The sequence below is a fragment of the Coregonus lavaretus genome (genome assembly GCF_964263955.1).
Source record: "Coregonus lavaretus genome assembly, chromosome: 35".
Lineage (NCBI taxonomy): Eukaryota > Metazoa > Chordata > Actinopteri > Salmoniformes > Salmonidae > Coregonus > Coregonus lavaretus.
Genome location: NC_140022.1, coordinates 4125357 through 4150285, shown reverse-complemented (window position 1 = coordinate 4150285; position 24929 = coordinate 4125357). Strand labels below are relative to the sequence as shown.

General features: G+C 41.7%; 3 protein-coding genes across 5 annotated transcripts; 1 reads left to right on the top strand and 2 right to left on the bottom strand.

Moving 5' to 3' along the window:
- Nucleotides 1-2842: 2842 nt before the first annotated feature.
- LOC311109850 (DDB1- and CUL4-associated factor 6-like) lies at nucleotides 2843-10175 on the top strand. 2 transcript variants are annotated; one of them, XM_084152854.1, is made up of 15 exons: nucleotides 2843-3202; nucleotides 3521-3582; nucleotides 3688-3780; nucleotides 3919-4104; nucleotides 4601-4714; nucleotides 4964-5099; nucleotides 5610-5815; nucleotides 6446-6539; nucleotides 6762-7302; nucleotides 7418-7459; nucleotides 7684-7846; nucleotides 8061-8217; nucleotides 8909-8997; nucleotides 9325-9433; nucleotides 9608-10175. In XM_084152854.1, exons 1-15 carry the CDS (start codon nucleotides 3112-3114, stop codon nucleotides 9634-9636), a joined length of 2112 nt encoding a protein of 703 aa, XP_084008980.1. In that variant the 5' UTR covers nucleotides 2843-3111; the 3' UTR covers nucleotides 9637-10175. The 2 variants fall into 2 exon arrangements, with proteins under 2 accessions (XP_084008980.1, XP_084008981.1); XM_084152855.1 differs by having other exon boundaries at nucleotides 3024-3202; nucleotides 7708-7846.
- Nucleotides 10176-10366: 191 nt separating this feature from the next.
- LOC311109852 (thiamine transporter 1-like) lies at nucleotides 10367-15173 on the bottom strand. The gene is made up of 6 exons (XM_084152857.1): nucleotides 14994-15173; nucleotides 13913-14476; nucleotides 13300-13546; nucleotides 12889-13081; nucleotides 12500-12641; nucleotides 10367-12363 (listed from the first exon to the last, which is right to left on the bottom strand). The coding sequence occupies exons 1-6, from the start codon at nucleotides 15135-15137 to the stop codon at nucleotides 12205-12207; spliced, it is 1449 nt and encodes a 482-aa protein (XP_084008983.1). The 5' UTR covers nucleotides 15138-15173; the 3' UTR covers nucleotides 10367-12204.
- A 2892-nt stretch (nucleotides 15174-18065) lies between these two features.
- LOC311109837 (ubiquitin-like-conjugating enzyme ATG3) lies at nucleotides 18066-22994 on the bottom strand. Of its 2 annotated transcripts, XM_084152839.1 has the most exons (12): nucleotides 22798-22994; nucleotides 22314-22355; nucleotides 22086-22135; nucleotides 21617-21687; nucleotides 21416-21523; nucleotides 21185-21234; nucleotides 20954-21044; nucleotides 20329-20363; nucleotides 20081-20236; nucleotides 19665-19792; nucleotides 19367-19435; nucleotides 18066-18634 (listed from the first exon to the last, which is right to left on the bottom strand). In XM_084152839.1, the coding sequence occupies exons 1-12, from the start codon at nucleotides 22867-22869 to the stop codon at nucleotides 18553-18555; spliced, it is 954 nt and encodes a 317-aa protein (XP_084008965.1). In that variant the 5' UTR covers nucleotides 22870-22994; the 3' UTR covers nucleotides 18066-18552. The 2 variants fall into 2 exon arrangements, with proteins under 2 accessions (XP_084008965.1, XP_084008966.1); XM_084152840.1 differs by lacking the exons at nucleotides 22314-22355; nucleotides 22798-22994 and having other exon boundaries at nucleotides 21617-21756; nucleotides 22086-22100.
- Nucleotides 22995-24929: the final 1935 nt, after the last annotated feature.

The window sequence follows — 24929 nt, the reverse complement described above, 5'->3', positions numbered from 1 at the left end:
TTCTTGTGTGGCTCAGTTGGCAGAGCATGGCGCTTGCAATGCCAGGGTTGTGGGTTCGATTCCCATGAGGGACCAGTACAAAACTGTATGCACTCTGGATAAGAGCGTCTGCTCAATGACCAAAATGTTGAACTCTCTGAACCCTCTAAACGCTCTCAGAACCCTCAAAATACCCTCTGAACCCTCTAAACACTCCGTGAACCATTTAAACTGCTTCACTGCAAATATTTTTACACTTACCCATTTACACACTGGTGCCCAGAAAAAAATTGTCTTTGGACCTACAAACGAAACAAAACGTGATTTAATTATTAAGGTTAATTATTACAAGGTTAGCAATGACAGTTGTGTTGAATACATAACGTTACAGTGGTTTATGTGACATTTAGTTTTGTGCAAAAAGTTGATTGATTCCACAATAAAGGTTTTAAGATGAAGCGACATTGAAAGTGACTGGTTAAATCACTTCCTGGATAATTCCACCTGTTGTCATTCTCGTGCCCTCAGCTTGTCTCTGTCCTCCTTCCACTGGTCACCCTGTACTTTAATGCCTTGCCAATTGAAAACTTGCCAACTTGATAATTTATTGAAGACTGCCAGCATGTAGTGGCATGCACGTCGTTTAGCTACATACCTATTGTCCATTCATAGGCTTCTCTTCTCTTGTCTATTTGATAGCTAGACTGGTTGTTTTATAAACTATAAATTGTTATTAATGTGTAATGCTTTTACATCTCATACTGACTTCCCTCTGCTTTATCATGGTGCCAACCTATTTTGATATTAACAACATCCCATGAACCAGGAATTGAGAACCACTGCTTTGAACAACCCTCTGTCCACACCCTTCAAGGCACATTATCACCCATCTACAGCTCAGCTCTAGCTCCTAAGGATGGACTGGGACCAGAAATCAGCCCGAGCATTTCTATCACACAGGCCCATTCTTTCCCTTGAGGCTTCCACACTTGCCCATTTTTCACCTTGAGACCCCAGTTATTAGCCAAATAATTTTAATTTTGGCAAAACCCACAATTTTGACAGGCACACTAGGCTAAAGATGGACCAGCCCATCTGGCATTTGCCAGAATTTCCCTATGGCCAGTCGGTCTCTGTTATCTCCCCAGGGCTGGAAGAAGGGCCCTGTGTACTAGCTCATCAACATTCAGATAGTCTGCATGTGACAGACAGAGAGGGCAGTCTGCATGTGACAGACAGACTGGGCAGCATCAAGACTGTTTGTCCTCATTCACCTCAAAGTTATAATAAGCGACACACTCGTCATGTCACATTGAAGCAATTCCAACACTACTAGAATAAAACTATGTTTGCTCCATTGACGATAACCCCAACACAGAGGTCACTCGTGACCAGGGGTCCATTCACAAACCCCAATACACTGCTACTGTAAGTTTAGAAACACACTTTTTGTTCACTCATTCATTTGTCCATTTGTCCATGAAATAATGTACTTCATAAGGGTGAGGTCAGTGATAGTCCCAGCCCCACTATATTGAACATCACTCTTCTTTACCAAATAGAAGAGTGGAATACATCCAGAGGTGATGATGATAAATGATCTTATCTCATTTTCAAAATATTGAGAAAGTGTATTCTGAAGATGAGGAGACTTTTAGACATTAAACCATAGACACTGTGAGGAGAGTGATACAGAGTCAGCCAGGTAAGTTGGACCTGATGCTATAATATTGATAATGTCCTTACCTGCAGGATGGTTGTAAATGGGTCTCAGTTTACCAGGTAGTAGAAGCTCTATCTGGTTAAGAATCCTGTGGTATGAAGCTCTAACTCCCACCAAAGCCATGTCTGGAGACTGTTACTAACAGTTTAGTATCAAAGTAGTATGTGATGTGCTTTATTGTACCAACGGTACACCCTGTCATTGGGCTACTTGAACAGATCAGACGGAATATATTGTGTGTGTGGGGGGGGGGGCACTTGAGGGGTTGTACTGAACTGTTAACACCCTTCCCACAACCACTAGTAAGCCCATCCTACTTTTCACTTTCCAAGAAAACACACGTGATTGGAAATGATACAATGTAACAACAGAAGCCAGACACACTGACTCTTGGACACACTTTCAAATGACATGAAACACATTATCAACTGACACAATGGATTTAACACAGGTAGGAAGGTGCGGTTTCTGTCTGATGAAACTAGAATCTATGGTTATTATTATAATATGTATTATAAGCTTATTATATAAATACTGTGGCACTTTGAGATAGTGTTTCAATGAAAAGCACTTTATAAATTAAATGTATTATTATTATTATTATCTAGTCACTAATTTCTACCATAAGAATTTCACCTTGACCAAAATTAACACATACTTTCACAGGCTAATTCACAGGTCGATCATTTTCTGCTGCCTATTGAAATCACTGGCCACTTTAAGAAATTGAACACTAGTCACTTTAATAATGTTTACATATCTTGCATTACTCATCTCATATGTATATACTGTATTCTATAATATTCTACTGTATCTTATTTCAGGCCGCTATGTCATTGCTTGTCCATATATGTATATTTTCTTAAATTCCATTCCTTACTTAGATTTGTGTGTATTGTTGGGTATATGTTGTGAAATGGTTAGATATTACTTGTTAGATATTACTGCACTGTCAGAGCTAGAAGCACAAGCATTTCGCTACACCCGCAATAACATCTGCTTAACACGTGTATGTACAAATATAATGTTATTTTATTTGACAAAGGGCTCAAGAAGTAGAGGGGCTCGAAACAGGGAGGGACGTGGAGTTTGGAGGTGTGGGGCAAATCTGGGCATGCGCAGTGCTCATGTTCCATGGCTACATACCATCAGCACGAACTTCTTCATGAGAAACTAACGTGAAACTTCTCCGTGTGTTCTACAGATTTGTTCATTCGAGAAAATCTGCCAGCCAGACGACGGTACAAAATTGAGACAATTGTAGCGACTGAACTATAACAGAAGTCCTGAAAGAAATTCATTTGTAGCCTAATTTGTAAGACACCATGACTTAAACTTATTCGGTAGAAATATTTCAATAATACTTTCACAAAGTGTTTTGTATGTGAGGCGGACAGTGTTTCGACATCATGCCCTGTACCAACAATCTAATTTGGGATATTAGGAAACGCACCATCGGTTCCAACAAAATAAACAACTTTACAAGGAGTAACTACTTAGGTGAGACAAACGTTTACATTAAATATTTAATGTACAAATGTTCTAAATACTACTTTATTGTCATAAAAGTGTACTGTATGTGTCACTGTGTAAGTAACATGTTTTACAACAGTCTACTGCCTTGCACTAGGAATTTATCTTAGACACAGTTATTTTATTGGTATTGTTTGATATAAATTCATACTTTAAACATTTGTGTTGGATAAAATAATAATTTTGTCTCCAAGGGGTCCCAAATGATTAAATTGTGTTAGTTAGAGGGACTACCTTATGGGATACCTAACACTGTTCTTATGGTATCATAATGATTTCCTTCAGGAAGAAAAGAGTTTGTACAAAGACTGAAACTTGAAGCCACTCTTGATGTACATGAGGGCTCTGTAAGTATCAACATGCGTTACAGAAATGATTACCAGTGTAAATGCAGTGTGATAATTGTATGATATCATCCTGTGTTTTCAAACTGTTATTGTTTTTCATGACAGATCAATACAGTATGCTGGAATGACACAGGAGAATACATCTTATCTGGATCAGATGATGACAAATTGGTCATCACGAACCCATACAACCGAAAAGTAAGACTAAAACATTGCTTATTATCAAGTAAGGTACATACAACACATGCTTCAACCTATTGTTCATATGGACTCAGAAGAGACAGACAGACAGTATATGTGCAATATAAAGTCCCCCATTATGTTTCCACTCTCCAGGTCAAGGCATCCATTACATCATGGCATCGATCCAATATCTTCAGTGCCAAGTTCATGCCCCAAACCAACGACAGAATGATCGTGTCCGCAGCAGCCGACGGCAAGATCTTCCTCACCAACGTAGAGAGGGGTTCCAACATGGACCCTGTGTTGCAGTATCACTGTCATAACGGTGCCGCCTACGAGGTGAGGGGTGCATCTGTGTTATCGCCATCTGTGTTATCGCCATCTGTGTTATCGCCATCTGAGTTGAATTCAATAGAGAGTTGATTCATGTATCTGATCTATCACATCTGCATCAAATTGGGGCGGCAGGTAGCTTAGTGGGTAAGAGCGTTGTGCCAGTAACCGAAAGGTCGCTGGTTCCAATCCCGAGCCGACTAGGTGAAAAATCTGTCAATGTGCCCTTAAGCAAGGCACTTAACCCTAATTGCTCTGGATAAGAGTGTCTGCTAAATGACTAAAATGTAAAATGTACCTCCACGTCACACCTGTTATTGCTGTGGAAGGTAGGGATGGTATGTCGACCATAAATAAGTCATTGGCATTTTGCTGCAGTGAAAGTAATCTATTCTAAAGCCCACAGACCATATATCAGTAGACAGGAATTCCAATTCTATTTGACGTCCCAATCAGAGCAGGTTCTATATCTATTCTAAAACCACTCTATTTCTATTGGTAGATATTGACGGTACCTAGTGACCCTCACTCTTTCCTGTCCTGTGGAGAGGATGGAACAATCAGGTGGTTTGATGTCCGAGTTTCTCCTGGCTGCTGGCAAACTAACTGTAAAAAGGTAGGTACGCATTATGCCAATACAGCTAAACTCTTTTACAGGCAAATTAACAATTCTTATGTAACTATGATGTTATTACTACCGTATTATTGTGTCGTTACATATGTATAAAGGCAGCTTCTTTTTACTAATGACTTTTTCCCACCATTTTTGCCAACAGTTTTACCGACTACTCAAACAACCGTTTATGCTGATGTCAGAGTTCCCTGTATGAAGATATCTTGAACTTCTGTTGTCTTTTTTAATTAGGACATCCTGATTGACTGTCGGCGAGCAGTAACATCCATGGCCATATCCCCTGTGGAATCCTTCTATCTGGCTACTGGCTGCTCTGACAGCTCAGTCCGTATCTATGACAGGAGAATGCTGGGTACCATAGCAACAGGTATGCACAACCTCAACGGCGGCTTCAGGTAGCCTATCTGTTAGAGCATTGGGCCAGTAACCCAAAGGTTTCTAGTTTGGATCCCCGAACCGACAAGGTGAAACATCTGTTGATGTGCCCTTGAGCAAGACACTTAACCCTAATAGCTTCAGGGTCGCCATTGATAAATAATGGCAGACTCTGGCTGTGACCCCACTCTCTGAGGGTGTCTCAGGGGGAGTTGAGATATGCAAAAAACACATTTTCGATTCACACATGGGTAAACAGGACAAATATAAGCAAGCACCCACCAGATAATAATAATTATTAACTCAAGGCAATCAGATAACTAAAACCTGAACTAACAATTCTATCAATATCAATAGTCCTGAAGGAATCCTACTACCACAGTACATAACATAGTTAATCACTGTTTGATTGTCTTTGGGGTCAGTGGTGAGAATAACATTTTCTCCTGAAGGTCTGTATGGAAAATAATCATTTCCTATATACGTCTCATCCACTCTGCAGGTTTTCAGACAGGAAGCGGAGTGGCAGGGATGTGTGCGATGTTCGTACCGAGGCACCTGGTCAACAAGTCATGTCGCGTGACCTCATTGGCCTACAGTAGGGACGGCAGGGAGGTGCTAGCCAGCTACGCCTCAGACTATCTCTACCTGTTTGACCCTAAAGATGACAAGGGACGCGAGCTGAAGGGACCGTCGCAGGATAACAAGGTGAGAACCATCCTTTCACTTACTGTGTATCACAGCACTAAATACTGGATTCAATTTGAATGTAGTTTGTGTTTACACAACGACTGTCCTCTCACACCAATTTCTGGAAGCTTCTACGACATGACATGCAGTGTGTGTGTGAGTTGACAAAGGGGGGTGATGTGTTGTCCCGTCTCTTGGCTATTTTTGGCTCAACAGTCTGCTGAATCTGTTCTGGGAAAGGCATCTGAGCTGTGTTCTCACACACACAGCTGCTGAACACATAAGCCAGGGGGCTTCTGGGTAATCAGCAGGGTGAGGCAGCATATTTTGTACAGAACTTGATACATACAACAGAACTTGATACATACAACACCAGGTAACGTCACATTTCCTGTACAAACACCACAGAACTAGTGTATCCTAAGTGCACTAAGATGAAACCTCCCTGTCCCCCTCCTTCTTGTGTATGAGACCCCTGGAACCGCCTGCCAGAGCCTAAGACAACCTGGCAGTGAGGGCTGGGGAATGGGAGCCCCCAATGGAGGGAAGAGGAGGGTGGGTGGGGGGGTCTCAGCCGTAGTGAAAGGGCGGTTATTTTGGTTAAGCCTGTGCTGTGAGTGATGAAATGTCACTGTGTTTCTCTCCTAGCAAAAGGAGCCTCTGCAGAAGCGTCTGCGTCTGAGAGGAGACTGGTCAGACACTGGACCCCTGTCACGGCCAGAGAGCGAGAGGGAGCGGGCCGGTAAGAGGAGGTCCCCACTCATCTAGACACACAGCTGACAACACGTGTGCTATCCATGACAGAAGTGCACTGTCACTTGGTCCTATTGCATGGATTAACACACATACACACAATACAATTATACATAAGTATGATATTATTAGATTATGTAAACTTTCCCATCACTGTCTATGAGTAATATGTCAGATGGATTTTTAACCCTCTCCCTCCTGTGTCCTATAGGAGAGTCCAGGCCTGGTGTGTCTCTGATGCAGAGGATGTCAGACATGTTGTCACGCTGGTTTGAGGACGCCAGCGAGGCCCAGAACAACAGAGGAGCCCGTCCTCAGACACAGACACGACCCAGGGTAGACCCTGCAGCAGCAGCACCTCCAGCTCCACAAGGTAGTGGGCTTCACCAGGAGGCTATGGTGCTAGGGAATCAAGCCCTGTCTCAACCAACATCAACAGCCAGCTTCTCCTCTGACTCCTCCTCATCCATGGAGAGCCTGAGGAGCCGTAGGAGTGGCATTGGGACAGGAAGTCTCCAACCGTCTTCTGGGGAACCAGACCTGAGTCTGACACACAGCAACCAGGGCACCACTAGCAGCACCATCCAACTGGACTTCTCCAGCGGTGGCTCCAGCGACCAGGGGGAACCCCCGCAGATGAGGGGCCCAGAGCAGGTGTCTGACACCAGGCAGACCTCATCCCTCAGCCAGTCGGAGGTGGAGGGCATGGGAGAGGAGTCCACACCACAGCCCCCTGGGGAATGGATGCAAAGGTATGGTACTATGATTGCATTGACTGAGGCATAGCTGGCCTACACAGTTAATCAATTAACTACTAGAGCAATGTCTGGCTATTAAAGTGGATGTGTTGTTCCCTTCCTCCCATAGATTTAATTTGAGAGGATCAGAATTAGGTGAAAGAGTACTCAGGTAATTATTTACCGTTGCAACAACAATTAAGAATGACTTCTTCCTTACTAATAATGGATGTGTGTCAGATCAGTAGTTTAAATAACGTTGATAGATCCGTTTTAACTAGCATGCAATGCTGATGTTGGGCGTTCCCTTGTTGCTCTGTGCATTCAATCAAACCTGCAATACAGTATTACACTTCTCACATGGCTGGAATTTGATTGGATTTAATGACTCTACAGACATGTTGTATATCCTTCCGAAAGGCGCTCTGCTGCTGCACGGATCCAGGAGATTTTCCGGCGGCGGAAAGAGAAGAAAGAGTTGGCGGATTGCGAGACTCGCCGTGTCGGGAAGCCCTCAGTAGAAAAGGTCTACAAGGGCCACCGTAATTCCAGGACTATGGTACAGTACAGTAAAACACTACTGAGGATTAAGACAAGCTTGAAGTGATGATTTAGTCCACCAGAGGGGGACCTTGAGCAAGGTCACAGATTTTTTTATATGTGGGGATAACGGCTTCAACTTCTTGTCAGCTATATTTAACGTACAATGCTTTAGTTATTTAGAAGTAGCTATGTGGAATACTCATTTGAGCTTTTGTTGTTGTTGTTTATAGACCAATCAGTGTTGTTTCTGGGGGGACCAGTTTGTTCTGAGCGGCTCAGACTGTGGTCATATCTTCATCTGGGACAGAGAGACAGGGGAACACCTAATGCTGCTGGAGGCAGACCAGCACGTTGTCAACTGTCTGCAGCCACACCCCTACGAACCACGTGAGTCCACTACTTCTGACACTCTCACTAAAGATGGTTTAGTGAACACCCAGTCTGGCTCTTGCAACTTAAAGGCTCGAAGGCCGTGACTTTCCATTTTCCCATTGAAAGTACAGGTAACTGCCAAAATAAGGGAAACACTTGAGTAAATGTGGGATACAAAGTATATTGGAAGCAGGTGCTTCCACACAGGTGTGGTTCCTGAGTTAATCAAGCAATTAACATCCCATCATGCTTAGGGTCATGTATAAAAATGCTGGGCAGGCTACTATTTTGTCCACCATGGCTATGCCCCCATAGGATGACACTGAATGGTTTGATGAGCATGAAAACGATGTATGCCATGGCCGTCTCAGTCACCAGATGTCAACCCAACTGAACACTTACGGGAGATTCTGGAGCGGCGCTTGAGACAGCGTTTTCCACCACCGTCAACAAAACGCCAAATGATGGAATTTCTCGTGAAAGAATGGTGTCGCATCCCTCCAATAGAGTTCCAGACACTTGTAGAATCTATGCCGAGGTGCATTGAAGCTGTTCTGGCTCGTGGTGGCCCAACGGCCTATTAAAACGCTTTATGTTGGGGTTTCCTTTATGTTGGGGTTTCCTTTATTTTGGGGTTTCCTTTATGTTGGGGTTTCCTTTATTTTTTACCTGTATATTCCTTTTTTTCTTGTTCTGTTCATTTCAGTTTTAGCCACATCAGGGATAGATACCAACATCAAGATCTGGTCACCGATGGAGGAATCCCCATCATTCAACAGAGTACTCGCTGAAGAGGTGTGACATTATAAATACATGTATTCGTGTCACAGGAGGTTGGTGGCACCTTAATTGGGGAGGACGGCTCGTGGTAATGGCTGGAGTGGAATGGTATCAAATACGGCAAACACGTGGTTTCCAGGTGTTTGATGCTATTCCAGTGGCTCCGTTCCAGCCATTATTATGAGCCGTCCTCCCCCCAGCAGCCTCCACTGACTCATGTGCTTTACAATCAAACACAGATGTGTGGATGGAGGAATGAAGTGCTCTCATCATAGTGACATTGATGAAGCCATTGGAACCTCTGATCTCCTTCTGATACCTGGTGCTCTGTGTGTCCTGTAGGTCACCTTCCGTAATGAACTGATGCTGGAGGAGACCAGGAACACCATCACTGTCCCTGCCTCATTCATGCTGAGGATGCTGGCCCAACTCAACCACTCCATCACAGCAGGTGAGCACTACACACACACACACACACACATTCTTCCAACCCCATCCCAACCCTACATCCTTAGTGATAACCTGATACAGAATGGCTATGGCTTCTATCTTAAGTGGTTATAACATGTGTTATAACAGCAGTCACTGACTGGGAATATTGCTCATCTCTTTCTTTCCTCTACAGAGTCTGAGGACATTGAGGAAGAAGAGTAGGCCTATCCATGGCTTTCATACTGGACTGTTGAATGTGTGAAGTAGAAACGATACATTATCTCTTTGGAATCACTTTGTGCCCATTATAGTGGTAATGTTACCATAGGGATTGGAGTGTTGGACCTCACCTAGTGTAGGTTAGGGGACATTAGAAGAGGTTGTGTTGATTTTTGATGCAGTAGTTTTTATAAATATAGTTTATATTCATATGTAGATCAAGGAATGTTTTATACCTATTTATATATTTAGTTGAGGTGTCCAGCCTCTCCGTCTGGCTATGAGAAGTGTTCTCTAGATGACATCTCTTTATTCTCCTCTGTACTTTGTGAACCTCAGGCCTTTTTGTGAGAAGTTTTATTACGTCCAGAACACTGTCACATTTCATCTTACCTTGTCTGTGGCTTTTCCTGATACTGTGCAACGACGGCTCCGGTTCTGACTGTTGTCAATGCGCTTGTTTACCAAAGAGAATGCATTTAATTTAAGGATTTATGAACGTTACAAAAATAATAAAAGCGTAAGGTTGCCTCAAACTCTCAAGACTTGAGTTGTTGTTTTAAATACATAATGATATTACAATGCATGCTTGGTGACATAAGCACTAATGTTTGTATTCAGAAACAAGAAACTAATGTTCCACATTTGTTATTAACATTTTATACTACACAACTATTTGTTTGTTGAAAAATAAAACATATTACACATAAGAACAAAAAGAGAGAGAATGTAGTGATGATGAAGTAAAAACTAATATGTATTGTAAAAATATAAAAGAAACATTCATTGATCCGTAAAAAGCCTACTATAACTAGGTGCTCTATTCAATCAGATCCACTTTAGCCGCCATTTGCATAGCGGTTGTTTTGGTGAAGTCGGTGGTGGAACTGTGTTAGAGCTGTCAGATCCACAAGCGGCTCCTGGCATTATACCTAAAGCGGACATTGCCTTTGGCTGCATGGAGTCGCGTTAAAGAGAAATCCCATGCAGCCTTGTTCACAAATTTGAACACTGGAATGTGAGATGTAATCTACACCTCCATTAGGCTGATAGAAATCCTCATTATTTTTGTTTGATTTTCGATTTGAGCGTAATTATTCCTATAAAGCCTACACTTTCTCATTCTGAACTTCTAATGCGAGTGGGATGGGTGTGGCTTCGTGACCATGATCAAGAGCAGCTGCTCACCGATTTGACAGCTCCAACACAGTTACACCGCCAAAACATCAGCTGTGCGGGTGTCAGCTATCGCCCGTTAACACTTGATCTGATTGAATCTAGGCCTTAGTAGCATGGCATAAATATGTTAACAACATGATTGAAGATGACAAGATTCTCATTATGACTAAAGAAAGAAAAAAACGTGCAAGGTGCTTTTGAAAGAAGACAAAAACCTGTTTCCAAATATTGACTTCTACTGTATAAGTTCATGGTTTAACAGTATATTAGAACAATGCTAATCATTTTACTATTTTAGGTTATGCTCTTTTAACATACGGATGCAGCACATTGTGTAACGTGTAAGTTATAACAGCACCTACAGTACGTTTTAGTCTTTCAGTGACCACCAGACAACACAGAATCAGCTCTCAGTGCACATAGTCATGATTTAAAGCTTCAGTCATCTGCTACAGTGCTCAGCCGTGCTTTAACTACTGGGATTTGTATTGACGGTAAAAAAGAAGAAGCTAATTTGTATTAATACAGTATAGTTGAACCACTTCTTCAGTAGTAGACCTATATTCAAGACCAGTGATTATAGTAATACTAATATACTGTAAGTATGGCCTCCATGTCAATCACTTACATATGCTTTTCATTTTTTACCCATGTAGAATGTATGGCTAGTACATAGTACCTAGATATTAGATGGAAATATTTACCTTAAGACACTTGACAAATCTATTGCTGATCAATCAAATCTTTGCGACATTTGATTCAATGGATAAAAAAATAAACTCTATTCATATTCATAATTTGTAACATTTCTAGCAGTTCAGAATGTAACATTGATCGCTTATCCATTGACTTACTTCGGTAGTTAAGGCAACAATTGTTAAAGTGACCAAGGAAAAGTAGATAGTAGGCTGAGAGTACCATTATGCAACATACACCACAAATAAAGCTTTGTGTGACAAAAAATTGTAAATTACAAACAAAGCCTAAATATAGGCGAACTACACATTTTCGTTAAACCCATAAGGCTATCATATCATATCATATCATAACATTCAATGGTCATTAAACCCATAAGGCTATCATATCATAACATTCACATTAAACCCATAAGGCTATCATATCATATCATAACATTCAATGTTATACTCTGCAAATGTTTTTAGGCCTGCACACAATCCATGAATGATGTGCTTGATCAAGTGAAGCCGTACAACACACCGGTATAGTGAGAAGACTAGGGTTGGGGTCAATTCCATTTCAATTGAGTCACTTCAAATCCATCCTGAATTGACTGAATTGAAATGGAATTGACCCCATCACTGGTCCTGACGTGTTCCTCTTTCTAGTACTGCGCCATAAACAGATAGTCATGTATTTGTGATCTGCTGCAGCTCATTGAGGGGAGGAGTCTCTGCTAAGGCAGTCTGACTCGTTCTCTCCACTGTCAGTCTGGGCCGCTGGCTGGGATCTTCTCCTCAACACCAGCTTGTACAGCCCGGCCATGAGGAAGATCACTGCGATCACAGCAAAGTAGATGGCGTATATGAGAAACTGTGACACAGAGAGAGAGAGAGAGAAAATATTTATCAAGCTACGTTAGTGTTGTAACAGTAATACTACCCTTTCTAAAAACAAACCATATTTTACATCCAAAGATCATGGATAGTATTGTCTTTAGATAAGTTACCTGTGGGAAAATGTCCAGGCCCAGCCCGACAGTGTCCACTACCACAACAGTAAGCAGAGTCTGAAGCAGCAGGGCGATGAAAGTGTTCACTCCAAACACCAAGGCATATCGCTGCATGCTCAGGTTGGCAGCAATCTGAAACCTAATGGAGCAGAAAATATTTTCTTTACAAATACAATTAAAAACATAAAAGTAGAACTTACACAGAGAATACACAGTTGAAAGATTAAATTGAATACACAGTTAAGATATATCATAGGTAGAAAGCTAGCTACAGTAGAAGTCTACAGTAATGATACAATTGAGTCCAACCACCTCATCATTAATAGCAAACTTTAAATCCCTGGATATCATATGGTTTTCAGGGGGTGTCTGTCCGTCCTACTCACGTAGCGATGGTTATGAGCAGCATGTAGGTGGCTCTGAAGACCACATAGGAGGTGTAGCACACCCAGATGTTCCTGATGGTGTCCATGAGGTACACAGCCACAGCCATGACCACTGAGAAGATGCAGAGAGACAGCTCTCCCCAGACTGCCCAGGAGACCTTGATGGAGCCCACCCCGAAGGCTGCTAACGCACCTAGGCATAGACCCCAGGGGCGCGATCAGTCGGCAGACAAACAGAAAATGCTTTGAAATGGAAATGAATTTGATTATCGTCTGCTTCCAGGCTGACATGGAAGTATGGTAACGCAAGACTATTATTTGATCAGTTCAAGTAGTAGCTTCTTAGGTTCACACTCTGGAAGGTTCTCTGGTTCTAATTCATCTCAAATGGTACTACATCATCAAGTTTACCTAACAAGGTGGAGACTGTCTCTACGTATCCATTGTAGATCTCAAACTCCTGGGAAGGCAGGACCTTCTCCCACAGGGCCTGAACATAGTTGACCAACTGGAAGTAGCCACAAGTAGAGAGGGCCCACCACACCGACCAGGCCAGGAGGGCAGGGCATGAGTAGCACTGCAGGAAGTCTTCCCATAGGATCCTTAACACGTCCACTAAGCCACTGCTAGCGCCACCACCATCCCTGGCCGTCACCACCTGAGTGAAAAAAACAGTACACAGGGTTAAGTAAGAATTTGCGTAAGAATCAACAGACTGAACTGCTCTGAAAAAACAGCTTCCTGAAAGTTAGTGATGAAGCAAGGTTTTTGTTCAATGTCTTTTTTGCAAATGTTCTAGTATTGCAACGGTCAATGTGTGTCAATCAGGATTGTGTCAATCTAGCAGCTTTCAGTTTGGGACAGCAGAGTTGCATGAGATCCATTAATAAACAACAGTTAATGGTTTTAACTCTCAAAGCTGCAACACAGTTCAACAACAACACTACTCAGTCCTTCAAAGAGGCTCACCATGACCTGTCTTACCAATAACAATAAAAAGATCACACAAAAAAATGAGTCTCACCATGGTGACCTCATCAATCTTCAGAGGCACTTTGCTCTCAGGGTCCTCTGCTTCATCCATGGGAATCCTGCTGTTTTGGTGCGCCGGCTTCTCCCCGTCTATCCCCAGGCTTTTATGGAAGAACAAGCTCTTACCGGGCATGGGCAAAAACCAGGGCGCCACAAAGGCCAAGATGGCCGACACCAATGTGACAACACTGAGGTAGAACAGCGGGATCTGAGCCACAGACACTAGCAGCTGCCCAGCCAGCGAGCCAGCGGCGGAGCCCAGTAACGTAACACTACGACAGTATCCAGTCACTCTCTGGTACTGGGCCGGGTCTACCACACTGTAGATGTAGGAATAGTAGGCTATATCTGTGGCAGTGGCGAGGCCAAAGAAGAACTCCAGAAGCTGCATGGCCAGCACACCCTGGGCCTTCACTAGCATAAAGTAGGTCACTACCAAGCTCACCGCCTGCAGGATCAGCACAGGCTTGTAGCACAGGTAGTCCGTGGCCAGGAAGACTGGGAGAAGTAGCACAAGGTAGGAATAAGTCCATATTGGGTAGATTTCATTTACAAGCTGTAGACAGAGGATACGTAGACAAAGTCAGCCATGTTATTGTAATTCACTCCTACGGACAAAATAGATAAAAACTTCCAATGGACAAAAATGTCATGTAAGTCTAATATTCGAAGTTGCTGCCTGTTTAGCTATTACAAAACAATCACCAGATTAGTTAACTAACTAGGCTACCTTTCTTCATTGGTGCCAAAGGGGAAAAGCAATTATTTTCGGATTTTAGACTTTTTTCAAAGGATTTGGACCACATGAGCTAGTGGTCCTATTAAGAAAATATTTCATGGATTGCAGTCAAACTGGATTAGCACGAGGACACTGAAACAATGTTAGCAAGATAATGTTACAGAAGAGCTAACGGTTCTCTTGGTTGTATATTGGTGATAGATTAGCATGTGATTGCATTACAGATATTCAACATGTAAACAAAACGTTATTTTGTAGTTAGCTAGCTAAATGTAGTTGCTTGTTTCACAACGAACAAGAAGCTAATGCTAGCTTACCTCGTCCTTCCACTTACCTGTGTTTCAGTAAGGTTTTTATCAGGTCCCATCAAAAACGCAGTAAAGAAAGGCTCAGAAGGTCGGAGATTAGAGAAGAATCCATAAACACAAAGTAAGATCGTGGGATATAGTTGAGACATGTCAACAACAACAAAAAACATAACATGACCTCCACGCACCACTGACGCTAGTGGATTTGATCTGACAGCAATATTGAAAAGCTATCAAGTGAACATATTATGCGTCGCAGTAAAATGACGACAGAACCTTCGGCCAATTAAATGAGAGTAGAGGCAACAAAATAAAAGCATTTTTATGTATTTTTATGATGCACACACGCTGGTATACTTACCAAAGCTATATTACATTTTCTAAATCAGATTCTGCCCATTATTATTGATGTATATTATCGATGTGTATATTGACGTTTTTGATGTGTATGCAGGGCTCATCTGTAAAAGAGACCTTGGTTTCAGCATGACTCACTGTCAGAATAAAGGTTAAATAAAATACGAATTATTATATTTGAACAATCAATCTGGCTACATACTCATTACATAACCTCATCTATTCATAGACCAGGCACACATTTTATTCTAGCTATCAATTTGCTGAAAAAAATATATAATTTCAGATGCCATATGTGCTTTATAATACATGATCTCAATGGCGTTCACCCAGTGGTAGGTCGTTTTATAACGGCATAATGTATACATGAAAATAATCCAGCATATAAATAATATTGGGGTTTTTTTATTGATATAAATGTACATTACTTTAAAATGTTCGGTGTGTTAACACTGAGCAGTTACACAAGGAGTCTATAGGCTCAACAGATAACAGAGAAAGGACCACAATGCCTGTCCAGATGATTATTGGGAAAAAAATAAAGTACTCTGGAATCAGGTACTCAGATGTTATTTTACAATCAATATTTCAGCATTAATGAGTGAGTTATACAGTGAGGGAAAAAAGTATTTGATCCCCTGCTGATTTTGTACGTTTGCCCACTGACAAAGAAATGATCAGTCTATAATTTTAATGGTAGGTTTATTTGAACAGTTAGAGACAGAATAACAACAAAAACATCCAGAAAAACGCATGTAACATTTTTTATAAATTGATTTGCATTTTAATGAGGGAAATAAGTATTTGACCCCCTCTCAATCAGAAAGATTTCTGTCTCCCAGGTGTCTTTTATACAGGTAACGAGCTGAGATTAGAGCACACTCATAAAGGGAGTGCTCCTAATCTCAGCTTGTTACCTGTATAAAAGACACCTGTCCACAGAAGAAATCAATCAGATTTCAAACTCTCCACCATGGCCAAGACCAAAGAGCTCTCCAAGGATGTCAGGGACAATATTTTAGACCTACACAAGGCTGGAATGGGCTACAAGACCATCGCCAAGCAGCTTGGTGAGAAGGTGACAACAGTTGGTGCGATTATTCGCAAATGGAAGAAACACAAAATAAATGTCAATCTCCCTCTGCCTGGGGCTCCATGCAAGATCTCACCTTGTGGAGTTGCAATGATCATGAGAACGGTGAGGAATCAGCCCAGAACTACACGGGAGGATCTTGTCAATGATCTCAAGGCAGCTGGGACCATAGTCACCAAGAAAACAATTGGTAACACACTATGCCGTGAAGGACTGAAATCCTGCAGCGGCCGCAAGGTCTCCCTGCTCAAGAAAGCACATATACATGCCCGTCTGAAGTTTGCCAATGAACATCTGAATGATTCAGAGGAGAACTGGGTGAAAGTGTTGTGGTCAGATGAGAACAAAATGGAGCTCTTTGGCATCAACTCAACTCGCCGTGTTTGGAGGAGGAGGAATGCTGCCTATGACCCCAAGAACACCATCCCCACCGTCAAACATGGGAGGTGGAAACATTATGCTTTGGGGGTGTTTTTCTGCTAAGGGTACAAGACAACTTCACCGCATCAAAGGGACGATGGACGGGGCCATGTACCGTCAGATCTTGGGTGAGAACCTCCTTCCCTCAGCCAGGGCATTGAAAATGGGTCGTAGATTGGTATTCCAGCATGACAATGACCCAAAACACACGGCCAAGGCAACAAAGGAGTGGCTCAAGAAGAAGCACATTATGGTCCTGGAGTGGCCTAGCCAGTCTCCAGACCTTAATCCCATAGAAAATCTGTGGAGGGAGCTGAAGGTTCGAGTTGCCAAACGTCAGCCTCGAAACCTTAATGACTTGGAGAAGATCTGCAAAGAGGAGTGGGACAAAATCCCCCCTGAGATGTGTGCAAACCTGGTGGCCAACTAAAAGAAACGTCTGACCTCTGTGATTGCCAACAAGGGTTTTGCCACCAAGTACTAAGTCATGTTTTGCAGAGGGGTCAAATACTTATTTCCCTCATTAAAATGCAAATCAATTTATAAAAATGTTGACATGCGTTTTTCTGGATTTTTTGTTTGTTATTCCGTCTCTCACTGTTCAAATAAACCTACCATTAAAATTATAGACTGATCATTTCTTTGTCAGTGGGCAAACGTACAAAATCAGCAGGGGATCAAATACTTTTTTCCCTCACTGTACATGCTGTTAAGAGAAGAGTACTATAGTTAACAATGAATGGACCGTGCAGACCCTTAGCCAAATGTGGATGAACCTTTGCAGAGGTTAAGAGAAAAGTCTTGGATGGTTTCTGACTGCCTGAAGTCTTTATATATTTGAGAAGACACAGTCAAACTCCTGATGATATACTGTGTCTCAGCATACTCTGGTGATACAGGTAACCTTGCGAGTCATCACACAAAAGTAACCCTCACATTCGTACAACACAATCATCATGACGTCATCTCTACGGGACAAGACAGTGGAACTAGGAGCAGGGTAAAAGAAGAAGAGCAGGGCAAATAAAACCCTAAAAAAGGGACATCCACCCCACTTACAGGAACCAACGATGGCCCTGGGCCCAGTAGACCATGTACAGTTTAGCATTAAGACAAACCGGCATCAGTCTGAATCAGTAATGAGGTCCAAACATTAGTCCAGCAAAGTGCATCACACTGAAAAAGCTATAGTACGAAGTGGGCAAAAAATAGTTCGATTTCTATCAACAACGCTTATAAAGATGTTTAATTGGTAAGCATTTGAGAGGACATTAAAGCGGCACCATTACTATGGTAAAAAAAATTATTTGTGTGGTTATAAAAGCAAATGGAGAAAACTTGAAAGCATATCTGTCAGTGAATTAATGTAAAATAAATATATAGTTATCTTTGAATGTTGTTAAGTGCAGAGATGGCATTTGCCAAGTACAGAGTGAGAATCTTCCAGACAAAAACACTGCGAGATCAGTCACCACATAAAGCCATTACATCATTGGGATTACATCATTACCGACATGTGTACACACCTATCAACCCCTCAGCGTTCCAACGATTCAACCTATCCCCACGGAAAGAGTGTCAGAGTACCCAGAACATTCCAAGAGTCATTCCCAGAGACAACATTTCGTACCCCACTAATGCTGCCAGCCAGAAGACAGATTCCTTCTACACTCAAAGATGTTTGCAGGAGTAGCCTACACCTCTGTAGGATGGAGCTACATGGTGAAGTGCCTTGTGTAGTCGTATTCTATCGTGGGGATGACGGCTTGGACAAACTTCAAGAAAATCAACAGATACCTGAAACATTAAGTTAAGGAATAATGTGTAGGCAAGAATGGAAGAGAAACAGTATTAGCAAGATCACTTCTATTCACAACTCACCTTATTAGCTTGGGTTACATTGAATTATACCATGGCATTGTTGAATACTCATTTCACTATAAAGCACAGTATATCAGCACGGTAGAATTCAACTATAGCCATTGAAGTCTACCTTCTTTGAGCTGCGTTTGAAAGCAAAAGTCGAATTGAAAACGTTGAATTCGATTTTCATAACAGCAAGCTACATTTACATTTACATTTTAGTCATTTAGCAGACGCTCTTATCCAGAGCGACTTACAGGAGCAATTAGGGTTAAGTGCCTTGCTCAAGGGCTACGACTGATGATTTCTTTGTTTGGTTACCAAGGCAACTACTGTAGCTATCTAGTAAACTTGCTAGCTACTTCAGTGGATGTTGAACACATTTCAAGCGGTAAATGTGTTAAATTATTGCCATGGTATGAAAGGAATAAACGGGAGAGGCTGGGAATATTGTGAATATTATATCATTATGTAAGGGAAAAAACTCGGGGCTCTATGCGTTCTCTTGAAATTAATGCAACTCCGTTAGCGCGTCGTGGAACACACCTTCCACAGAACACATAGCCCCTCGATTATCCCTCACATAATGATACATATTAAATCGCCAAGCTGCATTAAAAACACTTGACTGACTTCAGCTCAGCGTACAATTCACTTAAAGGATGCATATGAACTCCAAGTTCTCCTCCCCCTTCCGCCACGGTCTCGATTATCCTTTTCATCACTTCAGCATGTCTGGAAAACAGGAAGTGGCAACATTCGTTTACAGGACCATAAGTGCTCCCTCAATGAGTAGTAACGTCAGATCAGGGCCCATACTCAAAAAGCGTTTCAGAATAGGAGTTCTGATGTGGGATCAGTTGTGCCTTTAGATTATAATTAATAGAAAGGGGGACCTGATCCTAGATCAGCACTCCTCACATTTTGAGACACTGACAGCATGTTCATGATCTCTCGCTTTTACCTGCAGGGATGCACAGAGCACATGGCAGGGGGTGGTAGGTGGGGGTGATTTTCGATGGTGACCGTTTTCTTCACATGATCCTGGCTGATGTCCTCGTACATCTGATCCACTGTCAGGGGCTGTCTGTCCTGTAGGAGTGAGAGGGAAAATGGTAAACAGAACATAGAACCCAGGAACTCGGTTTCCCAGGTAAGTCAAAGACATCATTCTTCCTCAGCTGTAAGAACGCACTTTTGGATGTACGTCCTCAATAATATTCACAATGCAACCCAAAAAGACACACAGCAGTATCTAAATGCCAACATGTTTTGTAACTGACATAGGATACACTTTTTGGTCTACCCTAGAAACCCAATTACACTAAGCTGACTCCGTACTGCTCAGAGCTAGTTTACAAGGTACAATAAGTGCGTTACCTCATCGTATCCAAACAGCCAGAGTCGAGGAGTCTGATAATATTTGTCATATGTGATGTAGAGGTCATAGGTTCGAGTCTGCAGGATGTCATCGTTCCCAGCCTCTCCCGTTTTGGATTTAGACAAGTCCACCATTTTACTGGTGTCCAGGGTGGCCTAACAGGAAGTGAAAAATGGAGAATAGAGACACTTCCTGGAAACGGATGCGATGTACAATAAAAGTTACAACAATACTGTGAACTTCTGACCTCATCTGTTTCCAGTAGTCCACTCTCCTCATACTCTGAAAGAACAGAACAAGACACAAACTGAACCATTACATTACATTACTAGTGAAGTATAACCACAGATAGAACAATGAGACAGATATTTCACCAGATGTATAAATGTGAAGCATCCGCTTGGCGTTTCCACTCACTACCAACTATGGTAGTGAGAGGAAGCCCAGTGGCCAGCAGTGGGAAAAGATGGATTTTGGTCCGACATTCTGCTAATTCTCTCATCGATGAAACATTTGATCTCAATTCAATTTTCTGTTCACAAAACTAAAATATGTTATGGACAGTCAAGTAAGTTTTGTAGACTTTACCCTTTGCCAAAGTAAAAAAAATTGCATTGTTTAGGAGTGCAAAGGCGAATTTAGTTATTGCACATGCGCACTTCACAGTGTAGGTGTTCCCTAATGGAAATATGCACGTGTGCTAGAACGCACTAATAGGATCTCGCTAGCTCGTGCTTGGCTCTGCCCACCTCCTTGCTTGTTCTGCCCACTATGACTCAGTTGTTCCCATTTGAAAACGACAGGCTGTGGACTATCTTGGTTTAGTTATACAAATCTTTGGTATATTCCTTGAGGAGTATAGAGTAAGATACCTTCCATATCTGCTGCCTCGCCTTCATCTTCATCATCATCACCGTTCCCACTAGCACCAGAGTTCACGTTCATGTTCATGTTCATGTTGTCCTTTAAAAACAAAGGAATACAACTATTTAAAAAGACGCCTGCAAATGGTATTAATCTAAGGTTGTTAGTTTGAAACATTCATTATCAATGCAGATTACTAGGATACAATAACAAAATGTAAATGTTCAATCAAAATCTACCTTATTGTCCAATGAGATTTCTCGCACGGCTTCTGTAACTCCCCCTACACCTAAAATATAAATTTGAAACATCAACATTCCTGGACAAACAAACCCAAAAGCAAACTTTATTTCTAATGTATTCCTGAAACTGCACTCTGCAGCACATCAATAATTAAGGCATATTGCACTACAACAAAAAAGACCCAAGAAAATGAACCATTGTCACACGAAATGTCTAAAGTGTCCAACCTGAGTTGTGGTAGGTGTCGACCCATCCCCCATCGCCGTCATCCTCCTCTATGATGGCTTCCAGTTCATCACAATACTCCATCTGTTTACAGCGCTTGTAACAAGGAACTGTAGGCACGCACACACACCAACAATATATATTACTACAGCAACAATAAGGACAAGTAACAGTATTGTAGACAAAGTTCACACAGTTCTTACCATTGCGAGTTAATAGGAACTGCTTATCCTTGGGTAAATATGGCTTCACCTTCTCCTCTTCCCCAGACACCCTGGAGGGAATAAACATGATGTGACATCTGGGACTACTGTGCTGTCAAAACATCATACTGTAGTTGATTCTATATTTGGAGAGACAGCATAACATCAATCCAGAGTTATTACATGCTCATATCAGACTAATTAGATTTGAGAAGTGCAATTTAGCTGACTACAATATCATATCAGAGGTGGGGTAAAGTCAATTTCAATTCCTGTTAGTTTAACTGGACATAGGAACATGTCCTCATAACAGTGTAATTCAATTCTGGAATGTACTGGGATTTAGAACATGGGCATTTCTTCATAAGAGTGTAATTCAATTTCAGAATTAACTTGGATTGAGCCAACCCTTGTCCTGGGGTAGCGTGTACAATATTAGAGTATCAATCTTACTCCAATGGACACTCACCATTTCCATGTGGGGCAGTGATGAACAAGGTGATCTCCAGCAGCTACAAACTAATGGTGAGAAAAGAGAGATTTAATAGGAAGTTGTGATAGTTCAGTCAGATGACACTTCTGGAAATCTCTTTCAGTTGCACTTATTTTCCCAAATGATGAAAGGCTACATACGTGTGACTTATTGGGCTTTTAAAAGTGACTCCGTTACAAATGATACGAAAGACACATTTCTCACCTCTTCTGGAGTGATAACTCCAGTCTCCTTGAATTTGGATTCCTGTCAGACAAAATAAAGAAGGGATATAATTGTTGTGTTGGCAGAGTTTGATATCTTTAACTTTTCCTTTGTGTGACTGCCTGCAAACTATTTAATTACAGAGGAGGTTAGACATTCCATTCTTTATTACTTGAAGGTCTCAAACATTGACTGTCACATTTCTCAAATGTGCTTAACTGGAATCATGTGAAGCTAGCTACAATGACATATTGATAAGACAGTCATCAACGCCAAGAAACCTCAAAATATGTAATATACTGAGATTATACACTGCAACAGGATTGTTAACAACGAATTGTAGCTACATAATACATGTTGTTGAGAGCACTTGAGGGAAGACTTCCCGATAACGCATGCTAGCATGTTAGCATGCTCCACATCATCATTGCTGAGTGATAGCAAGCTACAGTAGCTAGCTAGCGAGCCAGCTAATTTAACTTACCTTCAGTACTGGAGTGAAAAACTCGGCCACACCAAGGGCCGTGCCTTTTACGGAATTAATGGCGTTCTGCATGTTAGCTATCGGATCGATCCCCCAACAGATGTGAGCGTCTTCAAACGCGGAAGGACCGTCTGCTTTCAGTTGTTTTCACCAGCACAAGCATAGCTTGTTGACTGCATTTGTCAGCTACAGATCACATGACTTGTCATTTGAGGATCCCCTTCCGCTGTTAAAGTCTCGAGAGATTTGCTGGACCGCTCAAGGGTTGCCAGATTATGACAGACCCAGGCATCAAGGGAAAATTAAAAAACATTTGAGTTCTTCAATCTGGAATAAGACCTTTGATTCACACAGTCTACTCTGAACAGTTGATGTTGAGATGTGTCTGTTACTTGAACTCTGTGAATCATTTATTTGGGCTGCAATTTCTGAGGCTGGTAACTAATGAACTTATCTCTACAGCAGAGATAACTCTGGGTCTTCCTTTCCTGTAGCGGTCCTCATGAAAGCCAGTTTCATCATAGTGCTTGATGGTTTTTGCGACTGCATTTGAAGAAACATTCAAAGTTCTTGAAAATGTCCGTATTGACTGACCTTAATGTCTTAAAGTAATGATGGACTGTTGTTTCTCTTTGCTTATTTGAGCTGTTCTTGCCATAATATGGACTTGGTCTTTTACCAAATAGGGCTATCCTCTGTATCCCACCCCTACCTTGTCACAACACAACTGATTGGCTCAAACACATTAAGAAGGAAAGAAATCCCACAAATTAACTTTTAACAAGGCAGCCCTGTTAATTGAAATGCATTCCAGGTGACTACCTCATGAAGCTGATTGAGAGAATGCTAAGAGTGTGCAAAGCTGTCATCAAGTCAAAGGGTGGCTACTTTGAAGAATCTCAAATATAAAATATATTTTGATTCGTTTAACACTTTTTTGGTTACTGCATGATTCCATATGTGTTATTTCATAGTTTTGATGTCTTCACTATTATTCTACAATGTAGAAAATAGTAAAAGTAAAGAAAAACCCTTGAATGAGTGGGTGTGTCCAAACTTTTGGCTGGTATTGTATATATTTTGTTTATATATATTTTGGGGGGGGGGTTGCCTGTTTTGCATGTGATTTTGGCATTAATACGTGTCAAACATCAGTTTGCATAAAGGCGAAAGAAACGCACACCTATTTAGGCGAGGTGCTGGCTGACGGCGTAAAACACTTGAAAAATAAAAGGAAAGCCACACACTCTAGGAGCTCAGATGCAATAATTTAATATCCTAATAACCAACGTTTCGACAGACAAGCTGTCTTCATCAGGGTATAATGACAAACACTGCGGGTCACTAGTTTATATAGTGTCAAAGGACACACTCAGGTGTCTGTAATCATGGCCGGGTGTGGCCTAATAGCATTGACCAATTCACAGATAAAAACAACATAAAAAAACATGGATAGCATATGATCATAGATACTTGGCTACATAGGCCCATAACATGTACAATGAATAGCAAAATCACAAGAATGGCTTCAAATCAAAGTCTACGTTGAGACCGAAGGGAGCAAGGGTCTTTAAATAAAAGATCCAGGCAGCCTCTCGTTTTAACAATAAGTTGTCGAGGTTACCCCCTCTCCTAGGGAGGGTGACCTGTTCGATGCCGATATAACGTAGGGAAGAAATCGAGTGGTTCGCTTCCAAAAAGTGGGCTGCCCATTATTGCATCTGAGCTCCTAGAGTGTGCGGCTTTCCTTTTATTTTTCAAACATCAGTTTGCAAACAATATATATATAAAAGAAATTGAGTTAATAAAGCCACATACAAACATGGTCTCTTTTTTGCTTTCTTGAGTAAAGCAGTGTAGTGTATTAAGATTATGACTTTGTTAATGGTTTTAAGTGGAACTTGAGAGGATGTTTATTTAGTGTCAAAGGGAATGGTTTTAGTGTGACGCCACATAGGACAGAGACGTCTGTGTGTTGTAGACAGGGGATTGGACAGTAGAGGGAGCAGCCCATATTTTGGGGAAGATTATAAGTATAGGCTAGAGACAAAAACGGCATAGCAGACATTGCAATTTGGGAACTGCTCTCCGGGTGATCTGGACATCCGTAAACTCATGCTGAAATCTTGTGA

Coding starts and splice junctions, on each gene's coding strand:
- LOC311109850 (XM_084152854.1), top strand. CDS start 3,112: ATGCCCTGTACCAACAATCTAATTTGGGATATTAGGAAACGCACCATC. Junction 5,100..5,609: donor GCTGGGTACCATAGCAACAG/GTATGCACAACC, acceptor TCCACTCTGCAG/GTTTTCAGACAGGAAGCGGA. Junction 7,460..7,683: donor TTAGGTGAAAGAGTACTCAG/GTAATTATTTAC, acceptor ATGACTCTACAG/ACATGTTGTATATCCTTCCG.
- LOC311109852 (XM_084152857.1), bottom strand. CDS start 15,137: ATGTTTTTTGTTGTTGTTGACATGTCTCAACTATATCCCACGATCTTA. Junction 14,477..14,993: donor AAAACCTTACTGAAACACAG/GTAAGTGGAAGG, acceptor CTCTGTCTACAG/CTTGTAAATGAAATCTACCC. Junction 13,547..13,912: donor AGATTGATGAGGTCACCATG/GTGAGACTCATT, acceptor TTTTTCACTCAG/GTGGTGACGGCCAGGGATGG.
- LOC311109837 (XM_084152839.1), bottom strand. CDS start 22,869: ATGCAGAACGCCATTAATTCCGTAAAAGGCACGGCCCTTGGTGTGGCC. Junction 21,045..21,184: donor AAATCTCATTGGACAATAAG/GTAGATTTTGAT, acceptor TTGTTTTTAAAG/GACAACATGAACATGAACAT. Junction 18,635..19,366: donor GGAGAACTTGGAGTTCATAT/GCATCCTTTAAG, acceptor TTAATGTTTCAG/GTATCTGTTGATTTTCTTGA.